We start from the raw sequence: 18,100 nt of genomic DNA on the forward strand, positions 1-18,100 counted from the left end.
TCTCAAAAGAAATAGTTAACTCTGTGGAGCACTGTGCTAACAATGGTGGAGTCGCTAGTTCTCGTGTTTTGGGTTCAGCTCTTCCACAAGCAGACACAAAGGCTCACAGCACTTATCGCCAAAGAGACGGTTTACATAGTCTGCTCCAAAAAAAGGAGTATCACAGGCTAACTCTAATGTCAAACAAATTTTTCTCGCCTCGGCCATGTCCACGTTTAGTGGATTGACTCGTCCACCATTGGGCCAAATAGAATATGAAGTTCATTCAGATGGGTCAGAGACCCTACATCTGGCAGGCCGTAGTTCAGGTAGGGCCTGAGGGTTTGCCTCAGGGATCTCCACGACAGTGTTCGCGTGTCGAGTGGAGAAAAACAAATTCGATGCTTCGAGCTTGTGAGACTTCTGTTCTCCTTGAGGCTCTGCCCATCGCTGCAGTTTAAATTGTTGGTTCCCCCTCAGACTCGGTGTCTAAGGTCATTCTTTGGGACTCTTAACCGTCGTCGTGCACTTGAAGGATACCCAAGCATGGATATCAAAGAACCCCAACAGCCTGCCCCTGCTGCTCAGCACTCTCATGAGTGGTCTGGGACTGTTTCTCTCCTACTGAAACCTGTAAGGGATCCTCGACCTCTCAATAACCTCGCCTTCTCCGTCTCCCCCATATCTCATCTACGATCTAATCTGACATTTCTCCCTTCAGGTCTCGTCGGCTGGTGTGCACCATGCTGCCTGTTCGGCAAAACCCAATCACGGCTCCAAGATCCCGCTCTGAAGGAGCACAGCTACGTCAACGGCGATGTATGCATTGTCAAGTGTATTCTCATACAGCAACGATACTAACCGCTCTCTGTACCCATAGTGCTGCCTCTACGCACTCTCCGGCTACTGCGGCCTCTACTGGGTCCTGCTGATGATCAAACGAGGTGAACTCCGTGAACGGTTTGGGATCCAGGGCTCCGCGTTCGAAGATTGCTGGCAGTCCTATTGCTGCCCGTGCTGCACGTTGGTGCAGAACGAGAAGGAGGTCGAGGCGCGGTCGAACAACCTTCAGGTCGGGTATCAGGCTCCTTCGGAGATGACTTATCCTCAGTAATGTTGTTGTAGTTAGGGTTTGTCTGTTCAGTTAATGGTATTAAATAGGATAATAAAAGTAATGGTAATTCTGGTTCTGAATTTGATGATGATCTTCAGTGAGGTGTGTTAGACAGATGAACTGATATTCATTAATTCATTATTCATCTTACGAGGGCTTGGGTTACTGGTATTAGCGTTCACTCTCTTGTATTCACAAGTTCCAAGCAAGAACTAATGCTCGGTTTGTGAATGCAGCTCCCTTAATAATGAATCACTGGAATGGTAGAGTTAAAAGTAAAAGAAAAATACACATTTTGAGTATATCAGTCAACAGTTGTGTACTGTACAGAACACGCTACCTCAGCAACTTCCACCTCTTCTATCTATTAAATCACCAACGGAACAAAGGAAACATAACTGGACAAGGAGGCAATGGCCATGAATTCTGAGACATCAAGAGAAACCGGTAATTTCGTTTACAGGGAGTTACGGCTCATGTCATTGCGGATGCGCTGGTAGTCCAGGATGCCCTCAATGGAACCGACAGCGCTGATAGCGATGTCCTGATCCCACAGTTTGCGGTTGGCGAAGTTCATGACGTCCTTCTCGGTGATGCGGCCGATAATGCGCTCAACGTCCTCAGGGCTGAGACGACGGCCAGTGGTGATGATCTGGCGACCAATGTCCTCGGCAACGGCAGTGGTGCCGTCGAGGGACAGGAGGATGGAGGCCTTGAGCTGAGCCTTGGCACGCTCAACCTCGGCGGCGGTGACGTTGTAGCACAAGCGAGACCACTCACGGAGGGCGAAGTGGACCAGGTCGTTGAGCTTGGTCAGGTTCTCAGAGACCATGTAGATACCCCACAGGCTATATTTCAATCAGTTCAATTTTTACCTGGCATTGCCATACTTCTAGCGAATGATGAACTTACCCAGTGTCGCTGTAGCTGGTGGAGAAGCTCATGAAGCTGTTGGCGAGGTTGTGGTGGCTGACAAAAGAGCTGAGGCGGCTGCCGAGGTAGGGGGAGTTGCCCATGGCACGGTCCCAGTTGCCGACGATGGCCTGGGCAACGAGAGCAGTGAAGTAGTCGTCATCCTTCCAGCTGACACCCTCAACAGCAACGGCAATGTGGGCAGTAGGAAGAGTGTCGTCACGAAGTCTGACCTCGGATCCGATGAACTCGGGGGTACGCTTCTGCTCAGCGGTGAGAGCGAGAGCAGCGGAGGTTGGGGGCTTGCTGGGGAGGGAACCGAAGTGCTGCTCAGCCAGCTTGACGAGCTGCTCGTGGGGGATGCCACCAGCACCGACCAGAACCATGCGGTCAGCGGTGTAGTTGGTCTTGATGTAATCGGTCAAGTTATCCCGGGAGATAGTCTGGATGTTCTCCTTGGGGCCGAGGATGGTGCGACCAAGGGGCTGGTGCTGGAAAGCAGTGGCGTGCAGGTGGTCAAAGACAACCTCTTCGAGCTGCTTGTCAACCTCCTCCTGCTCACGCAGAATCACGTCTCTCTCACGCTCGATAGCAGCGGGCTCCAACTTCGAGTTCTGCAGGATATCGGCGAGGATGTCGACGGTCTTGGGGACATCGTTGTTGAAGGACTTGGCGTAGTAGACAGTGTTTTCCCTCTAAAAACTCCAATTAGTTCGATTCTTCTCCTGATGAAAGATCAATTCGATCATCGTTCCGGGTCGTACCGAAGTGTAAGCGTTGAGGTGAGCACCCATGTTCTCGATCTCGAGTTCCAGCTGGTGCTGGGTTCTCTTGTTGGTACCCTGCATATCCGTCAGCAACCAATCCACTATCTAAACGTTGGCTGGATATATACCTTGAAGGCAAGGTGCTCAAGGAAGTGTGCGGTTCCGTTGGTCTTGTCAGTCTCTGCCCTGCTGCCGGCGTCGATCCAGACGCCAACAGTAGATGTCTGAGCCCATGGGGAGTATTCAGTCGCGATCTGCGGGTGATTAGCAACATTGCGAAGCCATTGAGATACAATTGAGTTCTCTTTCATACCGTGAACCCGTTGGAGAGAGTCGTCGACTGGGTGGTGGCCGGCAAGGCGACCGGAGAAGCAAAGCCACGCTTCACGGGCTGAACGGCCTTCAAGGCAGCACGACTCCGCAGAGCCTGGTTGAAGTTGAACGCTAGGCGCCGAGAGGCCATTGTGAAAGACTGGAGGGAGACTGAAGGGAGAAGGAGGAATGGAAAGGGACGGTTGCTAGAGATGGGGCAGACCTGATGATGCGAGGTTGAAGTTCGGGAGTCAAATTGTTCGCCAACTCGCCAGCCAATCACATGACCCGCTTTTCCAAACCAGCCTGCATTCACTCCCGACTGTTTCCTACACTGCAAAACCACAGTCACCCCTCCGCCCCCCCATACTGTCGGGCCTCCCGCTACCACCACAGGCAGCAAGCCTCAATCCTCAACTCCAGTAACACCCGCAGTTAAGATAACGAATGAGGAAGACATGTCCTGCACTCAATCTGAGCATATAGACTTTATATTTGATCCACCAGACAGCAGGAACCCTTGGGACCTGGTCCCAAGGTGGCCGATCACCCACGGTCAACGGATTGCTGAGTTGAAGTTTCTTGCAACATTTTACAACAAGAAGGGCCAGGAACAGAACATACAGGCTGCTATCAATTGGCACTCAAAATTCCCGCATGATGAACTGGTTGGCTATGAGTCTGCTTCCTTTCAGTGTGGGGAGATTATTGAGGAGTCTAAGATTAACTTACAGAATGGTCCTGTGTGGTATGAAGTAAGTTATAACTCTTACTCCTTCTGATATAGTAACTAATTATGTCCGTTTTAGGGGCCCCCCGAAGACGACATGATGGCCTGACACGGCCAGAGTTCTCTTCTCACACCCCCTGGGGCTCCTGCTACCATCAAAGGCAGCAAGCCTCAATCGTGATGACATGCCACATTCTTCAACTGACAATCCAAAACTTCTCTTCGAGAGGAAATCCTCAACGGTTGCTCCAAGGCAGCCTGCCACTTGAACCCTCAACACCAATAAGTACAAACCGGACGAAACAGAAGAAGGCCTCGCCCCGGACTTCAAATTCCTACCAATTTTACAGAATTGTGGAATTTAATCAAGCAAGGTCGCCTCAAGGAGAAAAGACCCTACACAACTTCAGCGAACTGAAGTTAGGCTCTCAGGTGACCCAGCAACAATTTGCGTTGACGGAGTCATTTAGCCATAGTGGCAAAAGAAAGAAAGATTTACAGCCAGTGGCTCAACTCCGGTAACACCCGCGGTTGAGATAATGAATAAGGAAGACATGTCCTGCACTGCAAATATTCCTCAATCTGAGCATACAGACTTTGTATTTAATCACCCAACTAGCAGGAACCCTTGGAACCTTATCCCAAGATGGCCTGTCACCCACAGACAGCGCATCGCAGAATTGGATTTTCTTGCCACATATTATGACACAGTGGCAGATAACATCAAGGCAGCTAAGGCTTGGCACGCTAAGTTCCCACTTGATGAACTGGTTGGCTATAAGTCTGCTTACTTCTACCGTGGGGAGTTACTGAGTTATCTAAGATTAACTTGCAGGAGGCTCCTATGTGGTTTGAAGTAAGTTATAACTCTTACTTGTGATCATCAGACCCACTGAGAACACCATGTCTCTGACCTACCACAGTGGTTCCTCGTTCTTTAACAGGCCCCCAACAGATGCTATGGGAAGACCTTTGATTAGTACCAACTTCTGCCCTCCTTCTGCCCCTTGGTCTGTTCCTGCCAGTGAGGGACCAGCAGACGATGCTCATGTGATCACCATGATTGAAGAAACCAGCAACTATGGTAAGTCAATGAAGCGCAAAGCTGCTAGCCCCATCTAGGAAGGAAATAGGATTTCCTGAAGACCCGTTGCCCCTCTTCGATCATTGATGATTGACAGATGCCCCCTGTTGGCTGAACTGATGTTGACTGAACTGATACAACCCCAGCCTATCCAGGATATCACCCAAATGATGGTCAATCAACTGAGCGACAAGGCTAAGAATCATAGCTGTGAAGGGGTCCCGGTGGGAACCTTCAAAGGTGATCACCCGGACCCCTTACTCTGTTGGCTGGTCTACCTGACCCTCAACTGGTTTGGAACAGTCAGGCTACACCTTACAAACCTCGGCATCGACGGAAACACCTACGGCTGCCAGACATTGTCATCGCGTAAGCACGCCAAAGGCTCAGTATTAATTGACCAGGCAAACCTATTCGGCGATATCGCAGCCCTAGACCCCATCGCCCTGGCACGGTGGGCGTTCGACTACCTCAAAACAAAGGGAGCTACTAGGAACTGGGGAGTCGAAACTTTCGATCAGCTCCGTCGGGACGGCAAACAGAAGAAAGAGGCTGTTGACTTGACGAGACCTGATCCAGCCGACACCAACCAATTATATCCATTTTAGGGCTCCCCGCCAGAGATCATGATGTCCGGACACGGCCCGAGTTCTGCCCCCGCACCGCCTGTGGCTGCTACCACCAAGGACACCACTACTGGACCTACTATGAAAGGTCCAGTGACAGTCACAGCTAATGAACCGTATGCATGCATGAGCATATCATAGATCTGTTCCCCCGCGAGTCGATTCAAGTTTATGTTTATGTCTTGCTAGGGTGACATTAATCGTTTTCAAAATGCAAAGAATAACGACGAACACAAGAATTGAAGAGAAATTGCCTTGATTGTCCTCATACTGTGATATTGTTGGAATAAGATACCACTATGACTATGGATATGAAACCCTAGACTGACGAGTACATCGTCCGGACACCTTTTTGGTCTAGTGGTATTATTATTCAATAGATATCAGCCCGATAGAAATCAGTGAAATCGACTGGCATATTGCCTGATATTCTCCACCATTGAAACATCCTCTGAGAATCCCAACTTGATAGCACGCGCTGTGTTGAAGTTAGGAGTCCACGTCTGGACAATCCGATCAACATCGGCGTCATACTTCTCTTCCACCAAATCTCGACGCTCCTTGCCTCCAATCTCCTCTAATGCATCCAACATTTCCTGGACGCTGACCTTCAGGCCTGGTAAATTCACCGACCTAGAAACCCCAAACGCCTCCTTGGGGATATTCCTCGCATGCAACAAATTCTTCACCACAGTGTATGGCGAGCAAATCCACAGTTCGGTACTCTTACTCACTGGCAGGATTGCCTTCTTCCCATTGAACGGCTCCCGGATGATGTCGCTCGCGAAGCTGCTCGCAGCCTGGGTGGGCTGCCCGGCTCGCACCGTCACCGTGGGCAATCGGACGGCACGACCGTCAATGAACCCACGCCTCGAGTAATCATTCAGAAGCGTCTCGATGACGAGCTTCGCCGAACCGTAAGAGGACGAGGGCACAGGGGGGAAATTGGTCTCGTCGATGACGAACCCCGGGGGCGCAAGTCCGTAGACGGCCAGGGTCGAGGTAAATACCACCTTCACCCCGGGCATGGTAGCACGTAGTCTGTCGAGGATGTAGCGAGTTGCGTCGAGATTGACCCGCATTCCGAGCTCAAAATTAGCCTCCGCGCCGCTTGACATGATCCCGTGTAGAAGGTAGACGGTATCGTAGCGATGGGACTCGTTGAAGAGCTCGTCAACCACGCTTGGCACGGTGAGATCTGCTTGTACGCTCTTAACTCGCGACGCATGTTGGGCAGCGGAGGCAGGAACCGTGGGTGCGACGACGTCTGTGAGGATCACTGTCATATCGGGTTCACTCGAGAGCAATGCGGCAGCCAGTTCCTGGCCCACGTAGCCGCCTGCTCCTGTGATGATAATAGACATGGTGGGAGGCGTTGGAATCTCTAGTCTCGAATCCAGTTAATCGCAAGTACTGTTGATCAAAAGAAAAAAGAAAAACTGGATAATGCGGTGACACTCAGACTCATTCAGTATCTACATTTTCTTCCCGTGAATTCATCCCATTGCCGCCGGGTTATATACTCCCCTTGCAGTCTGTCTCTGCGGGGTCGGTGGAGAGAACGTGTGAATGCTCCCCCACGTCCGCCATTATTTCTCCGTCTCGACGCCATCAGCGTTGCCATCATTAGCTGTGGCCATGGCGGAAATTACCTCACAGTTTCTGTTGAGCCACACAGGTATCACGCAGATGTTCCGACTTTCCACGGGGTCGGAGACCTGTCCGACTACCGAACTGCTCCTGTTCCATGGAAGAGTCAAACCGGCGCAAGTCCGATGGGCGATTACTGTGATTTGCTCCAGTCTGTGAACAAAGTCGATTTATGGGCCTTCAAGTCAGCATGAAAGTCAAGATTGTGAAAGAGATAAGAGAGCTGTAATGAACCTTCACATTCGTCTCATACTAAAAAAAACAAGAAAATACATCCAAGCGTGTTCTTTCTAAACAGAAACCGCAAACCCGGATGGAGAATTTTTCGACTCGAACAGAATACATTTGTAAAACGGACACCTGGACATGGACATGAATAGGGAAAAAAGGACCATTTCAACATATCACGGAACACTTGACGCCGGAAAATAGCAAAAATGGATGATTAGAACATGACAAAGAGATGAGACCCCCCAATTTTTATGCAGAACGCTTGTAGATACCAGACACTATACAGTGGTCACGTTCGAAAGGCTCCAGAGTCAGCTGCTCCTTGGGCTTGATCTTCTCCTCTCTCATCTTCTGCACCTCACGGGCAAAAACAACCTCAGGCTTGGCTGTACTGTCGATACAGTTGGCCTTGACGGAGACAATGACACCACCCTCGTTCTTCAGGAACATGTGGGCATTCAGACCGACAATACGGGCCTGATCGGGCTGGGCAACATCGGCGAAGATAACGTCAACCATGGGGACGAGCATACGGTAGCGGAGAGGGTGTCTGGCGTCCTCGACGATGGGAATAACGTTGGTACGGTGGGTGGCCATGCCAATCAGATCACGGCCAGAACGGTGCGAGAACTCGACAGCGTAGACGTTTCCGGTAGGTCCGACAATATCAGCGACGTGACTAACGGAGGTACCGCTGGCAGATCCGAGGTACAAAACCTTGGAGCCAGGCTTCATGTAGATATCATCGAGACCACCCAGGATACCGGCGGCAAGCTTGGAACGGAAGGGGTTCCACACACGGTACTCGGTCTTCGTGACGGCGCCATCCTCACCAGCAGGGGACTCGACAGCAATGCGCTTCTCTCCATAGACGGACTCTCCAGGAGTCAAGTTCTTGGTGACAAGCAAATCTTCCTTACCACCACGGGCAACGAAGACACCGGCGTGACGGTGAGGCTCCTACACATTCCCGTATTAGTATCCAGACCCATCAATCGCTCCCAGCCAAAGAAGAGACATACAATGATGACCTTGGCACCACCCCTGGCTCCCTTAGCACCACCACGACCGCCGCCGCGGGGACCACCGCGACCACGAGCAGGGCCACCACGGCCACCGCCACGGGGACCACCACGGCCACGACCACCGCTTCCAAGTCCGCCTGAAGATGAAGAAGAGATCGAGTTAGCTTGCCGTTTCTCCCAGGGGACGCTGTAGGACAGGCGACCGCATTCAAGCTTCAGAGTTCTGGTTCCAGTAGAAGCAATAGTACGAGAACAGATGAACTGCCGTATCAGGGGCCTATGCCTGCCTATTGCCCCAGATGGAAGATATGATGATGAACAAACCTCTACCACCGCGACCACCACCACCACCACCACGGGGAGCACCACGGCCACCACGGGGAGCACCGCGGCCGCCTCCTCTAGGACCACCGAATGCCATTGTAGATTATGATGTGATAAGTATCGGAAAGAGTGAGATCGAAATGGTTTTCACAGCCGAGAGAACGGGCTGAGAATCAAATCGCGGAGCTGCTGTTGTAGCGAAGATGAAAAAAAATTTCGATGTGTAAAGGACAGCTAAGCCCGTTGCAATTGGAAAGAACCGTGTGTCGAGGGTGATAAATTGCCTCTAGGTAGCAGCTATGCGAAAATTCCGCACCGTGTCTGCTTTCAGGGTTCCGTCGAGGCCGTACTGCTCGTCGATTGTTGCGGTCGAGATTTTTCAGACTGAGCCTTTGGATCTTTCGAAAATCAGAATACGCTAATCCGGAAACAGATTAGTGGAGCTCTCGCTGATGTGGGAACATGACTAATCACGTGATATCGACCGATAGCGAGATCACCTGACTTGTATAAGCCCTCGTCCAATTGGATCGAGGCTTGTGATAACATGCGGGAGAGGAGCTACAGGATTTCGCATTGCTGTATTACGGAGATACTCAGAAGCGTGATGATTTGCAAGATCATTCTCTTAAGGGAGAGGAATCCTAGCCAGGAAAATACGAGTATGTACATGATTCAACAGCCACAGAAATCCTCGCGCCAGCTCACTTCCCAAAGAAATAGTAATTTGCTGCATATTGCACTGTAATAACTGATTGCTGGTTCTCACAGGTCTTTGGAGGCGATCCCGCGGCAGTATCTACCCGGTAGACGCTCTCGTATTCTCCAACTGTGCCATTTATGGTTGATAGGTAAAGCCATGCAACGGCACCATTGGCTCCTTTGAATGCAGAAGATGGCGCAGCCAGTTCGGCTTGCTTCTTTGTAAACGCTATACCGTACTGTCGTTGCGGGGTTGTGTCGAGGTTGAAAATAGGTACCGAATCTGCGAAGAAATGGTGACCAAGTAGATTGAGGTTGGCGTAAGGTAGAGTCGCCCATGAGTTGCTGGGTAGCTGCAGCTTATAAGCGATGTTAGGGAGCATGTCCAGCATGTCTGGGTAGCTTGCTGCAATGCATGTTGCGTTGTAAAGACTTGCGACGGCACCTATGGCGACCGGTTTCGAGTCTGCGGTTGAGGTCGCGCAACTGTAATTCTGCGTCGGGTTAGCTACCTAGACCGTACATCGAAGTATGTCATCTAAGAGTTTGGTTATTGCTAACCTGTGTTCCGCGGCCAACGGCGACATATAATGGCTTTTGGTTGCCGGGAGAGGGCAGCCCGGATGCAAATGCGGGTAAGGCTATCTTGGATGGATCGCACGTTGTTGATGCAGTGAAGACATTCTTCGCATCATCGATGTACTCGCTCACTTTGCTGTAGAACTCTGCCAGCTCGTCGGAGTAGTCATAGATATTGTCGAAGAAAGTCGGAGCAGCGCATGCCGTTGCCATCAGCCAGGCGAAGAGCACGATGAGGGGCCGCATCTTGGTGCTTTTTACTGGTGTATTTCTCGCTAGAAGTCCTAGTCCAGCTAGGCGCTATGTTGATGGTGATAAAATGCAGTTGAGTATTGCGTATATGAGAAGCAAAAACAGGAGAGGAGGAGAGGAAGAGTGGAGATTATTGAGCTGTAAAGAAGTGTTGAGTACGAGTGCAACAAAGAAAATGACCTTGGTATCGACTGCTGACACTCAAGACGACATGACAAACAAAGAAGACCTGCCGAGGAAAAAAATGCACACCAGCAAGGAAAATTAGACAGCAAGGAACATGACTGGGAGTAAGAAGATTCCTACTCAACAGCCAGGACGAATATCCTATATAACCGCCAGGCTCACATGGCTGCATGACTGTTATAAATTGCACGGATCTCCCATCTGCATGTCAGTGAAGAAATTATAGTAACATGCAATTTAGGCTTGAAACCCGACTTGTAGGATCTATTAACAGCCTCGAGTCGGGTTCTCGCTGAAGCCGCCTGCTATAGCCATGCGCAATGAAGCTCGCTCATTGGCACCAGTATGCGCTGGTCGAATCCGTTAGGCTTCGACGGCAGTTTAGTCGAGACATGAAATGCTCGCTGGGCGGTTTGCGCTGCAGAAGAAACGTCCTCCTCGGGCGCAGATTGGTGCATCTGACTCGGCAGTCTTGACAATTTCTGATCGGTCGGAGCTTACATGTATTGACGAAATCTAGCAAGGTTATGCTTGTGCTGATTGGCATCGAAATCTCCGGCATCCTTCTGTTGTCTAATAATATCCCCGGTCTGCATGGCCGGCGCTTAGAGATATGCCAACCTGGGTTAGTGTGCAGAATGGCAGATTGCCATGGGACTGGTCCTGACTCGTGTCAATCGGTCTGGGATCTCTTGGTGCTTCCTTGGATATTCCCTCGTCCTTTCGTGTAATTTAACTGGGCCATTGGTCTTCATTGTCCAATGGTCGAGTGTTGATGGTGACTGATGTTAAGCTGCTAGCCTAGACTGTTGTTATTTTTGGGAATATATCAAGCTGCGGGGTAAACATCAAGCAGACATTCCAATGTGATTATGCCTTCGACGTATATGACGTTAACTTAAGTTGATTGGCACCACTTGGTTGTCTTCAAGCTACTTTGGTCCCTAGTGCTATGATAAGAACACCTTCTTTGCTCACAACTTGTATCTCTAGAAGCACACTAGCAACTCCCAACTCCAGAAGTAAGACTTGTGGCCCGATTTTGGGTCTTGTAGGGACATCAATATCAAAGAAGCGCATTTTATTCACGGAGGCCCGGGTGGTCTAGTGGTATGATTCTCGCTTAGGGATTAACCCAAGCATATCTGCGAGAGGTCCCGCGTTCGATCCGCGGCTCGGGCCAACAACACCTTCCATTTTTGGTGATTTCTTTTTTTTGTGTTTGCGACACTGCCAGGCACTTACTTCATCAAACAGACATTTTTCTTCTTCTACCCACCTCCCGTTCACCAAATTCCGATGCCGGGTAGGTAAGAAGGAATCAAGCCTGTGACTTCGAGATGCATGCGGGCCCACACCACCACATGCTAAGACATTGCTAAATAAGTACTCATCGATGGCAGCAAGAGTATATCCGACACCCCAGGTCGGTATTGGACCGTATCCATAGTATCCAGACCCCGAAAACCTTTCAACGCTGTTGACTGCTTCAAATACTGGGAACGGAGACGAAATAGATTAGAAGATAGTATATGCAACCATGGCTGAATAACTAGATATCTCTGACCTTGTAAACGCCGACTGCCAAAAATAGAGAACAAAAAAAAAAGAGGAGTCAGATGGACACTAGGCTGCATGGTTGAAACCCTCTTGTTGCCAATCATCACCATGTAGCTGGCCACTGCCACTCCCAGACCCGCCTCCGCCGGCCATCGCAGCAGCGGCAGCAGCCCCCAGACTGGCGCTACTGTGTTTCTCTATTTCCATGGTGCTCATCATATACAACACTAGAAACAGTAAGATATGCAGGGCAAAGCAATACCCTGCAAAGAGGTTTCGGCTGGTTCGATTAGCCAAGATGATTCGTGTGATAGAAAACACGATCCTCTCGGGCAAGCTCATGCGCTTGTACGCCCGTGCCGATTCACGGCCTCGGAAAGCAGCAAATGGTGATAGCTGAGCTTCGTAGGCGGACTGATACCGGTCTAGTGAAAGTCTAGAGGGCGTGTCCGCAGAGAGATGAACGGAGGAGTTGCTAGGTTTATTCGCGTAGGCAGAGGCAGATGAGGAGGCTCCGCCACGGCTGTACGCTGAGACATATCGCGTTTTCTCGTAAAGGCTGAGGTTGTCCTTCTGGAGAGAAGCAACCTCCTGCCTCAAGGACTTGACTGTGCTGTACATCTTCGACAACTCCTCCTCTAGCTCCGCATTCTTCTTCTTGAAGCGGTCACGCTGAGCCTGTATCATAGGAAGCAGACCGGAACCACCACCCACAGGCTCCCCGGCGCGTATAGCGTCCATTGTATTGGCGGATGCTGCTGTCTGATCAAAGCCTGAAATTATCGACGATGTCGGCGACGCTGCTCCCCTCCTGGAGGAGTGGGGGTACCTCGAGCTGTAGGTACCGGCAACAGACATTGCAGATGATGGGAAAGCATTCGCCGCCTCTTGCTGTACACGGAGCAGATCATTCTCCAGGGTTGTGGATAGCTGCTTGGACTTATCCAATTCCTGTTTGGTATTCGAGAGATCCTCACCGAGAAGTTCAAGCTGACCTTGGAGGTCACGATGGGACACACGAAGAACAGTAAGTTCATCTGTCAACTTCTTGTTGCGAGCCAAGAGCAGCCCCTCTAGACTAGTACCCTTGGATCCATCCTTAGATTTCAAAGGGGTACCGTTAGTCCCGTTAGCGTTGCCTGTGGAATCTCCAGCCTCATCATCGTCCCCATCACCCCCAGAGAACTCAATGGACTGCGAAGAATCAGCAAGCAAGTACGGCTATCTTGGCATAGAATATATCCTACCTTGATCATCTCCAGCTCGCGGCGGATATCTTCATAGTCGGCAGTCTTTTCCAATCGCGACCGCAGCTCGTCTCTCTCAGCAGCCACCTTCGAGCTCTGTCTCTCTAGTTGTGAGAGCTTCGACTCCAATGCGTGACGTTCAGACTCCCGATCGAACCGCGCGGCGTCCAACTTGCGCAACAAGGACGAGTTTTCCGATTGAAGGCGAAGATAGGCGGGATCGTCCTCAACCGAAGCCGCCTGGGTAGCCTGCGAATGTGAAACGGCTTGAGCCAGCTCAAGCCTGAGTTGCTCGTTTCGTGCCTCCACCTCGGCCAGCCGCAAGCTCGTCTTTTCCAGGTCGGCAGACACCAATTCTAGCTCCGCAGCAGTCGCCCCGTGGTGGGAGCCATCACCGCCATCGTTCTCCTGGCCCAACCTTTGTGATACCTCGTAACTTGCCTTGACTTCCTTCAGCAAGCGTTCCTGGTTTTCAACCTTCTCCTCCAAGCTCTTCTCTTTCGCGGCCCAGTTGTTCGACTTTTCCGCCAATACGGCGGACCAGGACGACTCGATCTCTTTGATCTTCGTTTCCTGCTTGTCCTCCAAGTTCTTTCGCGCGGCTCGCTCCTCCTCTAGTCGCTTCTCCGTATCCTCCAATTGGGATGTAAGGCGATTCACAGATGTCTGCAATTGGTCTCTCTCGGACGTCAATTTCGGGACGGTCTGCTCGGAGAGCACAAGGGAGTCGACTGAGGCTTCAAGTAGCGGGTAAGGGTCAGGAGCTTCCGACAGAGAAGAGTAGAGCTGTAGGAAGGCGGATGAGGAGGCTTTCCCTTGATTGGTCAAGAGATCAATGAAGCTCTGGTATGCTACCATACGTTAGCCCGAAAGATCAATTTGATCGCGGCCGAGATAGGACGGACATTTCAGGAGACCCTTGTATTCCGCAAGCTTGGAAGCATCGTCTAATTTTCGGAAATCCTTTGTCTTCTGGGCTAGATCCTTTCTCTGTACGAGTGCATCTCGCTGTTGAGCGACAATATCCGAAGCCGTAGCGTCTAGTTTTGCGACAGTTGTACTCAAGTCGATGCCTGATTGGAGTAGAGATATCAGCACCTATGAGTTTCAAGACAGACGAGGCATTCAATGATGACTTACCTCTCCAGGCCGCAATGGCACGTTGGAATTTGTTCGCTTCTTCAGGGAGCTGCTGCTCGGAGCCGGCTCTTTCGGCGTCGTGGCCATCTTGATTGTTTTCGGGAACGATGCCTTCCGTGATCGCAAAAGTATCCATCTTCTTTCTCCTATTTTGACACAGACTTTTGTTTCAGCGAGCCCATCGGACGTCTAACTTCAACCAAATACCCCTACAATTATCGACCAAGGCAGCGATCGAACAGAGACAGATTAGTTGAGATGCGGAGACCGTTGACAGTTGACACGCGGAGCGGACCGATGGTTGTTCCGAACATGTAAAGCTGTTCTCCTCAGGCCCCAGGGATCCTGAAGTTTACCGAGGATTTCCTATTTGGGATAGTCCTACCAGTTGACTTGGGAGCCTGTTGGCTTGATTTTTATTCAACGAGAATACCCGGAGAAAGCCCTAATGCTGGAAGTGGCCTTATATCAGTTCTGAATATTGAATTTGGCTCTGATTCAGAGCTATTTCTTGACTACAAATAAGATAAGTAGCATGTTCGAAGAAGAGAATTCAATGACCAGACGAAGAGTGGAATTGTCTAGCGAGGTATAAGCTGTTAGAGCATCATTCTGTATATAAAGAATCAATTCATATTTGAATCGAAGAAGTCCAATAAAGCAAATTGAATAGCTCTAATCATCCTCAAGACCGATGTCTCTTTCCTTCTTCAACGTCGGCTCTTCGTCATCCTGATCGCCGTTGGCTACATTCAAAGGTTTTTCATTTTGGTCAGAAGGCTTTCTGCGACTTTGACCATCCACATATCGAATGAGGCTTTCACAGAGCCGATCGAGGATCCATTCCGGCTCTGTCTGCGACGCGAGCATCGGACTTGTCTCTCCAATCCAATCCCAATTCAGCACACCGAATTCATCTTCGTCAAGTACCACCCCCTCAGGACTATTGTCAGTAAATCGGATCAGACGCGTATATTCAACCCAATCTTCATAGCTGTAGTGCTTCGGATGGCCTGCAAGGGCATGTTTTGTTGTCCGTCGAATTGCAAATGCAAGTTGCTGGGCCAAATCTTGTCGCGAAGGACTTGACTCGCGAGCTAGTTCTTCAAGGGGTCTCGGGCGATGGTTCGAGTCGGCATCATCATCCTGCCGTTGCCCTGGTTCTGAGTCACCAACAGGAAAGCCTTGAGCAACTCGTTTCTTTTCTGCCCGCCGCTCGAGGGCGGAGTAAATAACAGGCAGTCTTAGGAGAAAAGCTTTATACTTGGCTGACTGCGGGAGAACGGTCCAATCCGCAACATTATCGGTGGCATGCTTGAACCAGGCAACAATTGTTTCGCTCATTTCCGAGATGAGGGTGGTCATTGTTGGAACGGCGATGAGAGACCATACCACAAAGAACGGCTTTGCCGCGTTCGTTGTGGGAGAAAAATCGCCATATCCCACGGTAAGAAGTGAGCAAAATCCAAAATATAGAGCATCAAAGTATGTAAGGTTCTCTTCCAACTTCCAAAAAACCACTGCACCGCATGTCCACACTATCCCAAACATAACAATGCTCACTGTTAGATTGTATGTCCGACGGAAAATGATTGTTTCATTCTGAATGGCACGCATGGCATCAAATCGGTCTTTTTCTTCCTTCATGAGCAGAATCTTCGACCGACCCGCCAGTCCCTGAGTCCAGGAGCTGATATTGCTTCTGATGGGATGTTTGCGTGAATGTCGAGGCCGATAGACGATCCCTGCTGCTTCTTCAGAGTCACTAGTGTGAGCCCCATTCTCTGCTGGGCCATTATTATTATCATTTTCGAACGTAGTAGCACGTCTGATAGTTGCCAGCCGCTTCCGCTCAACATGCTTGCGAATGACATTGTCATACTGAAGTTCTTTCGCAAATTGATGAATGCTGCTGACCACTAGACCGAGTATGATGATGCCCATCACAGCGTAAGGGAACACAATGCCTCTTCCAGCGGCAGTTGTAGGTGTGATGTCACCGAATCCCAAGGTCAGAATGGTCACATCCGAGAAGTATAGCGCATCTGCAAAGGATATGTCTATGACCCTGTAAAAGACCACAGCACCAATCAACAGCCAGATGACAAACGACAGAGTCTGTAGGATCAGAGTTCGCTGGCCATCAGTGAGAGCGAAGTACTGGGGGTAATGTCCAAGGACATATCCCAACATATTGATGGTCAATATGACGCTGAGAATAAAATAAAGGATTGCCGCGATAACGGCACTCCAGTAAGCCTGTGAGTAAAGTTCATTTGGTGCAATCGGGCTTGCATATACATGCATCGCGACGGTTGCCGCAATCAACTATTTAATGCAGAGTCAGACGATTTGAGAATTCGAACGATCCAGACTACTCACAAGAGCTGTTGATGCGGACCAGCAGATTATAGACGCAGGTAAAGCTATGATATAGCGTATTATACGCGTGAAATTACACAGCAGGAATGCATTTCCCAAAATACCAAACGCAAGCGAGGTAGCGTTGAGAGCAATGCACCTGCAGAAGTTAGCATACATTTGCCTGGGTCATCATAGCACTGAACGATATCCTTACCATCGAGGGTCTGTGAAACCAACTTGCAAGGGGTTTCCAAGCGAGTCTGTCTGGTCGAAGAATATGTGACTCCTCCATGGCATGACCAAAGCAACAATCGACATAACATTTGCAAGGGGGGCAGTGGTAGCAGCGATTAAAGGAATCGCAGTAGATGCAACCCACCAGTCTTGAGGCTCATCATCATCGGGAGGCCTTAAGTGAAATCGGCCTTGAAGCCATTCCCGAAAGGACCGCTGGCTCGAATCCTCAGAGGGCTGTTGTAATTGTGCATTGACCGAATCACCGGATTTGTTGTTTACTTGCAGCGCCATACTAGCGTTTGCTTACCCGAAGGTAGCCAGAATGAAACTGAACAGACATCCTAATACTTTATGAGTGCAGGAGACCTCATTTTGAAGTTTCAAAATAATAATGCCAGACGTCACTGCTCGTGATATAATCGTTCAATCAGGCCGTCTTTTTAAGTCTGCAGCGCTGACCTGATGGGGAAATATTGATATAGTCTTTGTGATGACGTCGCAAGCAAGATCTATAAAAAATCGTCTGAGATGTTGTGCAAATGAGAGTGCAGGATATGGATTCGTGTATGCATCTATCCTTGAGAATAGCAGCGGTGGCTTGAAAAGAGGAACGTGCCGGATGATCTTCGACGCATGTGGCTTCGTCCCGTGATTTTAGTTCTTCTCTAGCCCATTCACGCAACGGACTAACGGAGTATATACTCCATCGGCTAGTTGCCCATGTTCAAGATTGTATGTTGCGCGACAACAGGGCCAGGACTAATTTGATGTGTACGGGACTATGGGTATTTCGACCGCATATTAAGCATGCTCCGTTGGATTTGAACCGATCATACCATTTTGCAACGATGTTTGGGATGCAATGAAACGGCCAAGATGTCTCCAGTGAGGGCAAAAGGTGTCTCGATGCCTTTGAGAACACTCTGATACGAGCAGCCTGATTATTCATAACAAGGAAACATTTTCTCTGACTCCATTGATATCATAACGAGCTAACGGGCAAATGTCAATGTGATATCTCGCTCAACGATGGACGTTTGTTGTCTTCCGGTTGATGCCTGAGGCTGAACATCTAGTTA

The 18,100-nt window shown here is 50.0% G+C and overlaps 7 protein-coding genes across 7 annotated transcripts; 2 read left to right on the forward strand and 5 right to left on the reverse strand.

The window, feature by feature from the left end:
* Positions 1 to 525: 525 nt before the first annotated feature.
* Positions 526 to 1,093, forward strand: CDV56_106009 (PLAC8 family protein; the record flags this gene model as incomplete). The annotated part of the gene is made up of 2 exons (XM_026759628.1): positions 526 to 798; positions 860 to 1,093. 2 exons carry the CDS (start codon positions 526 to 528, stop codon positions 1,091 to 1,093), a joined length of 507 nt encoding a protein of 168 aa, XP_026616704.1.
* Positions 1,094 to 1,550: 457 nt separating this feature from the next.
* Positions 1,551 to 3,235, reverse strand: CDV56_106080 (mitochondrial processing peptidase; the record flags this gene model as incomplete). Its single annotated transcript, XM_026759699.1, has 5 exons — positions 1,551 to 1,941; positions 2,006 to 2,700; positions 2,770 to 2,847; positions 2,901 to 3,026; positions 3,086 to 3,235. 5 exons carry the CDS (start codon positions 3,233 to 3,235, stop codon positions 1,551 to 1,553), a joined length of 1,440 nt encoding a protein of 479 aa, XP_026616705.1.
* Positions 3,236 to 4,895: 1,660 nt separating this feature from the next.
* Positions 4,896 to 5,506, forward strand: CDV56_106292 (uncharacterized protein; the record flags this gene model as incomplete). The annotated part of the gene is made up of 2 exons (XM_026759911.1): positions 4,896 to 4,898; positions 5,045 to 5,506. The coding sequence occupies 2 exons, from the start codon at positions 4,896 to 4,898 to the stop codon at positions 5,504 to 5,506; spliced, it is 465 nt and encodes a 154-aa protein (XP_026616706.1).
* Positions 5,507 to 5,922: 416 nt separating this feature from the next.
* On the reverse strand, positions 5,923 to 6,888 carry CDV56_106359 (SDR family oxidoreductase; the record flags this gene model as incomplete). The annotated part of the gene is made up of 1 exon (XM_026759978.1): positions 5,923 to 6,888. The coding sequence occupies one exon, from the start codon at positions 6,886 to 6,888 to the stop codon at positions 5,923 to 5,925; it is 966 nt and encodes a 321-aa protein (XP_026616707.1).
* Positions 6,889 to 7,654: 766 nt separating this feature from the next.
* CDV56_106469 (uncharacterized protein) lies at positions 7,655 to 10,281 on the reverse strand (the record flags this gene model as incomplete). The annotated part of the gene is made up of 4 exons (XM_026760088.1): positions 7,655 to 8,365; positions 8,428 to 8,653; positions 9,463 to 9,950; positions 10,018 to 10,281. The coding sequence occupies 4 exons, from the start codon at positions 10,279 to 10,281 to the stop codon at positions 7,655 to 7,657; spliced, it is 1,689 nt and encodes a 562-aa protein (XP_026616708.1).
* A 1,818-nt stretch (positions 10,282 to 12,099) lies between these two features.
* Positions 12,100 to 14,556, reverse strand: CDV56_106730 (CCAAT displacement transcription factor COY1; the record flags this gene model as incomplete). Its single annotated transcript, XM_026760349.1, has 4 exons — positions 12,100 to 13,227; positions 13,281 to 14,131; positions 14,186 to 14,353; positions 14,421 to 14,556. 4 exons carry the CDS (start codon positions 14,554 to 14,556, stop codon positions 12,100 to 12,102), a joined length of 2,283 nt encoding a protein of 760 aa, XP_026616709.1.
* A 539-nt stretch (positions 14,557 to 15,095) lies between these two features.
* Positions 15,096 to 17,312, reverse strand: CDV56_106894 (potassium channel family protein; the record flags this gene model as incomplete). Its single annotated transcript, XM_026760513.1, has 4 exons — positions 15,096 to 16,748; positions 16,803 to 16,846; positions 16,907 to 16,941; positions 16,999 to 17,312. The coding sequence occupies 4 exons, from the start codon at positions 17,310 to 17,312 to the stop codon at positions 15,096 to 15,098; spliced, it is 2,046 nt and encodes a 681-aa protein (XP_026616710.1).
* Between the last annotated feature and the right edge of the window lie 788 nt (positions 17,313 to 18,100).

The sequence above is a fragment of the Aspergillus thermomutatus genome (assembly GCF_002237265.1).
Source record: "Aspergillus thermomutatus strain HMR AF 39 chromosome Unknown NODE_36, whole genome shotgun sequence".
Lineage (NCBI taxonomy): Eukaryota > Fungi > Ascomycota > Eurotiomycetes > Eurotiales > Aspergillaceae > Aspergillus > Aspergillus thermomutatus.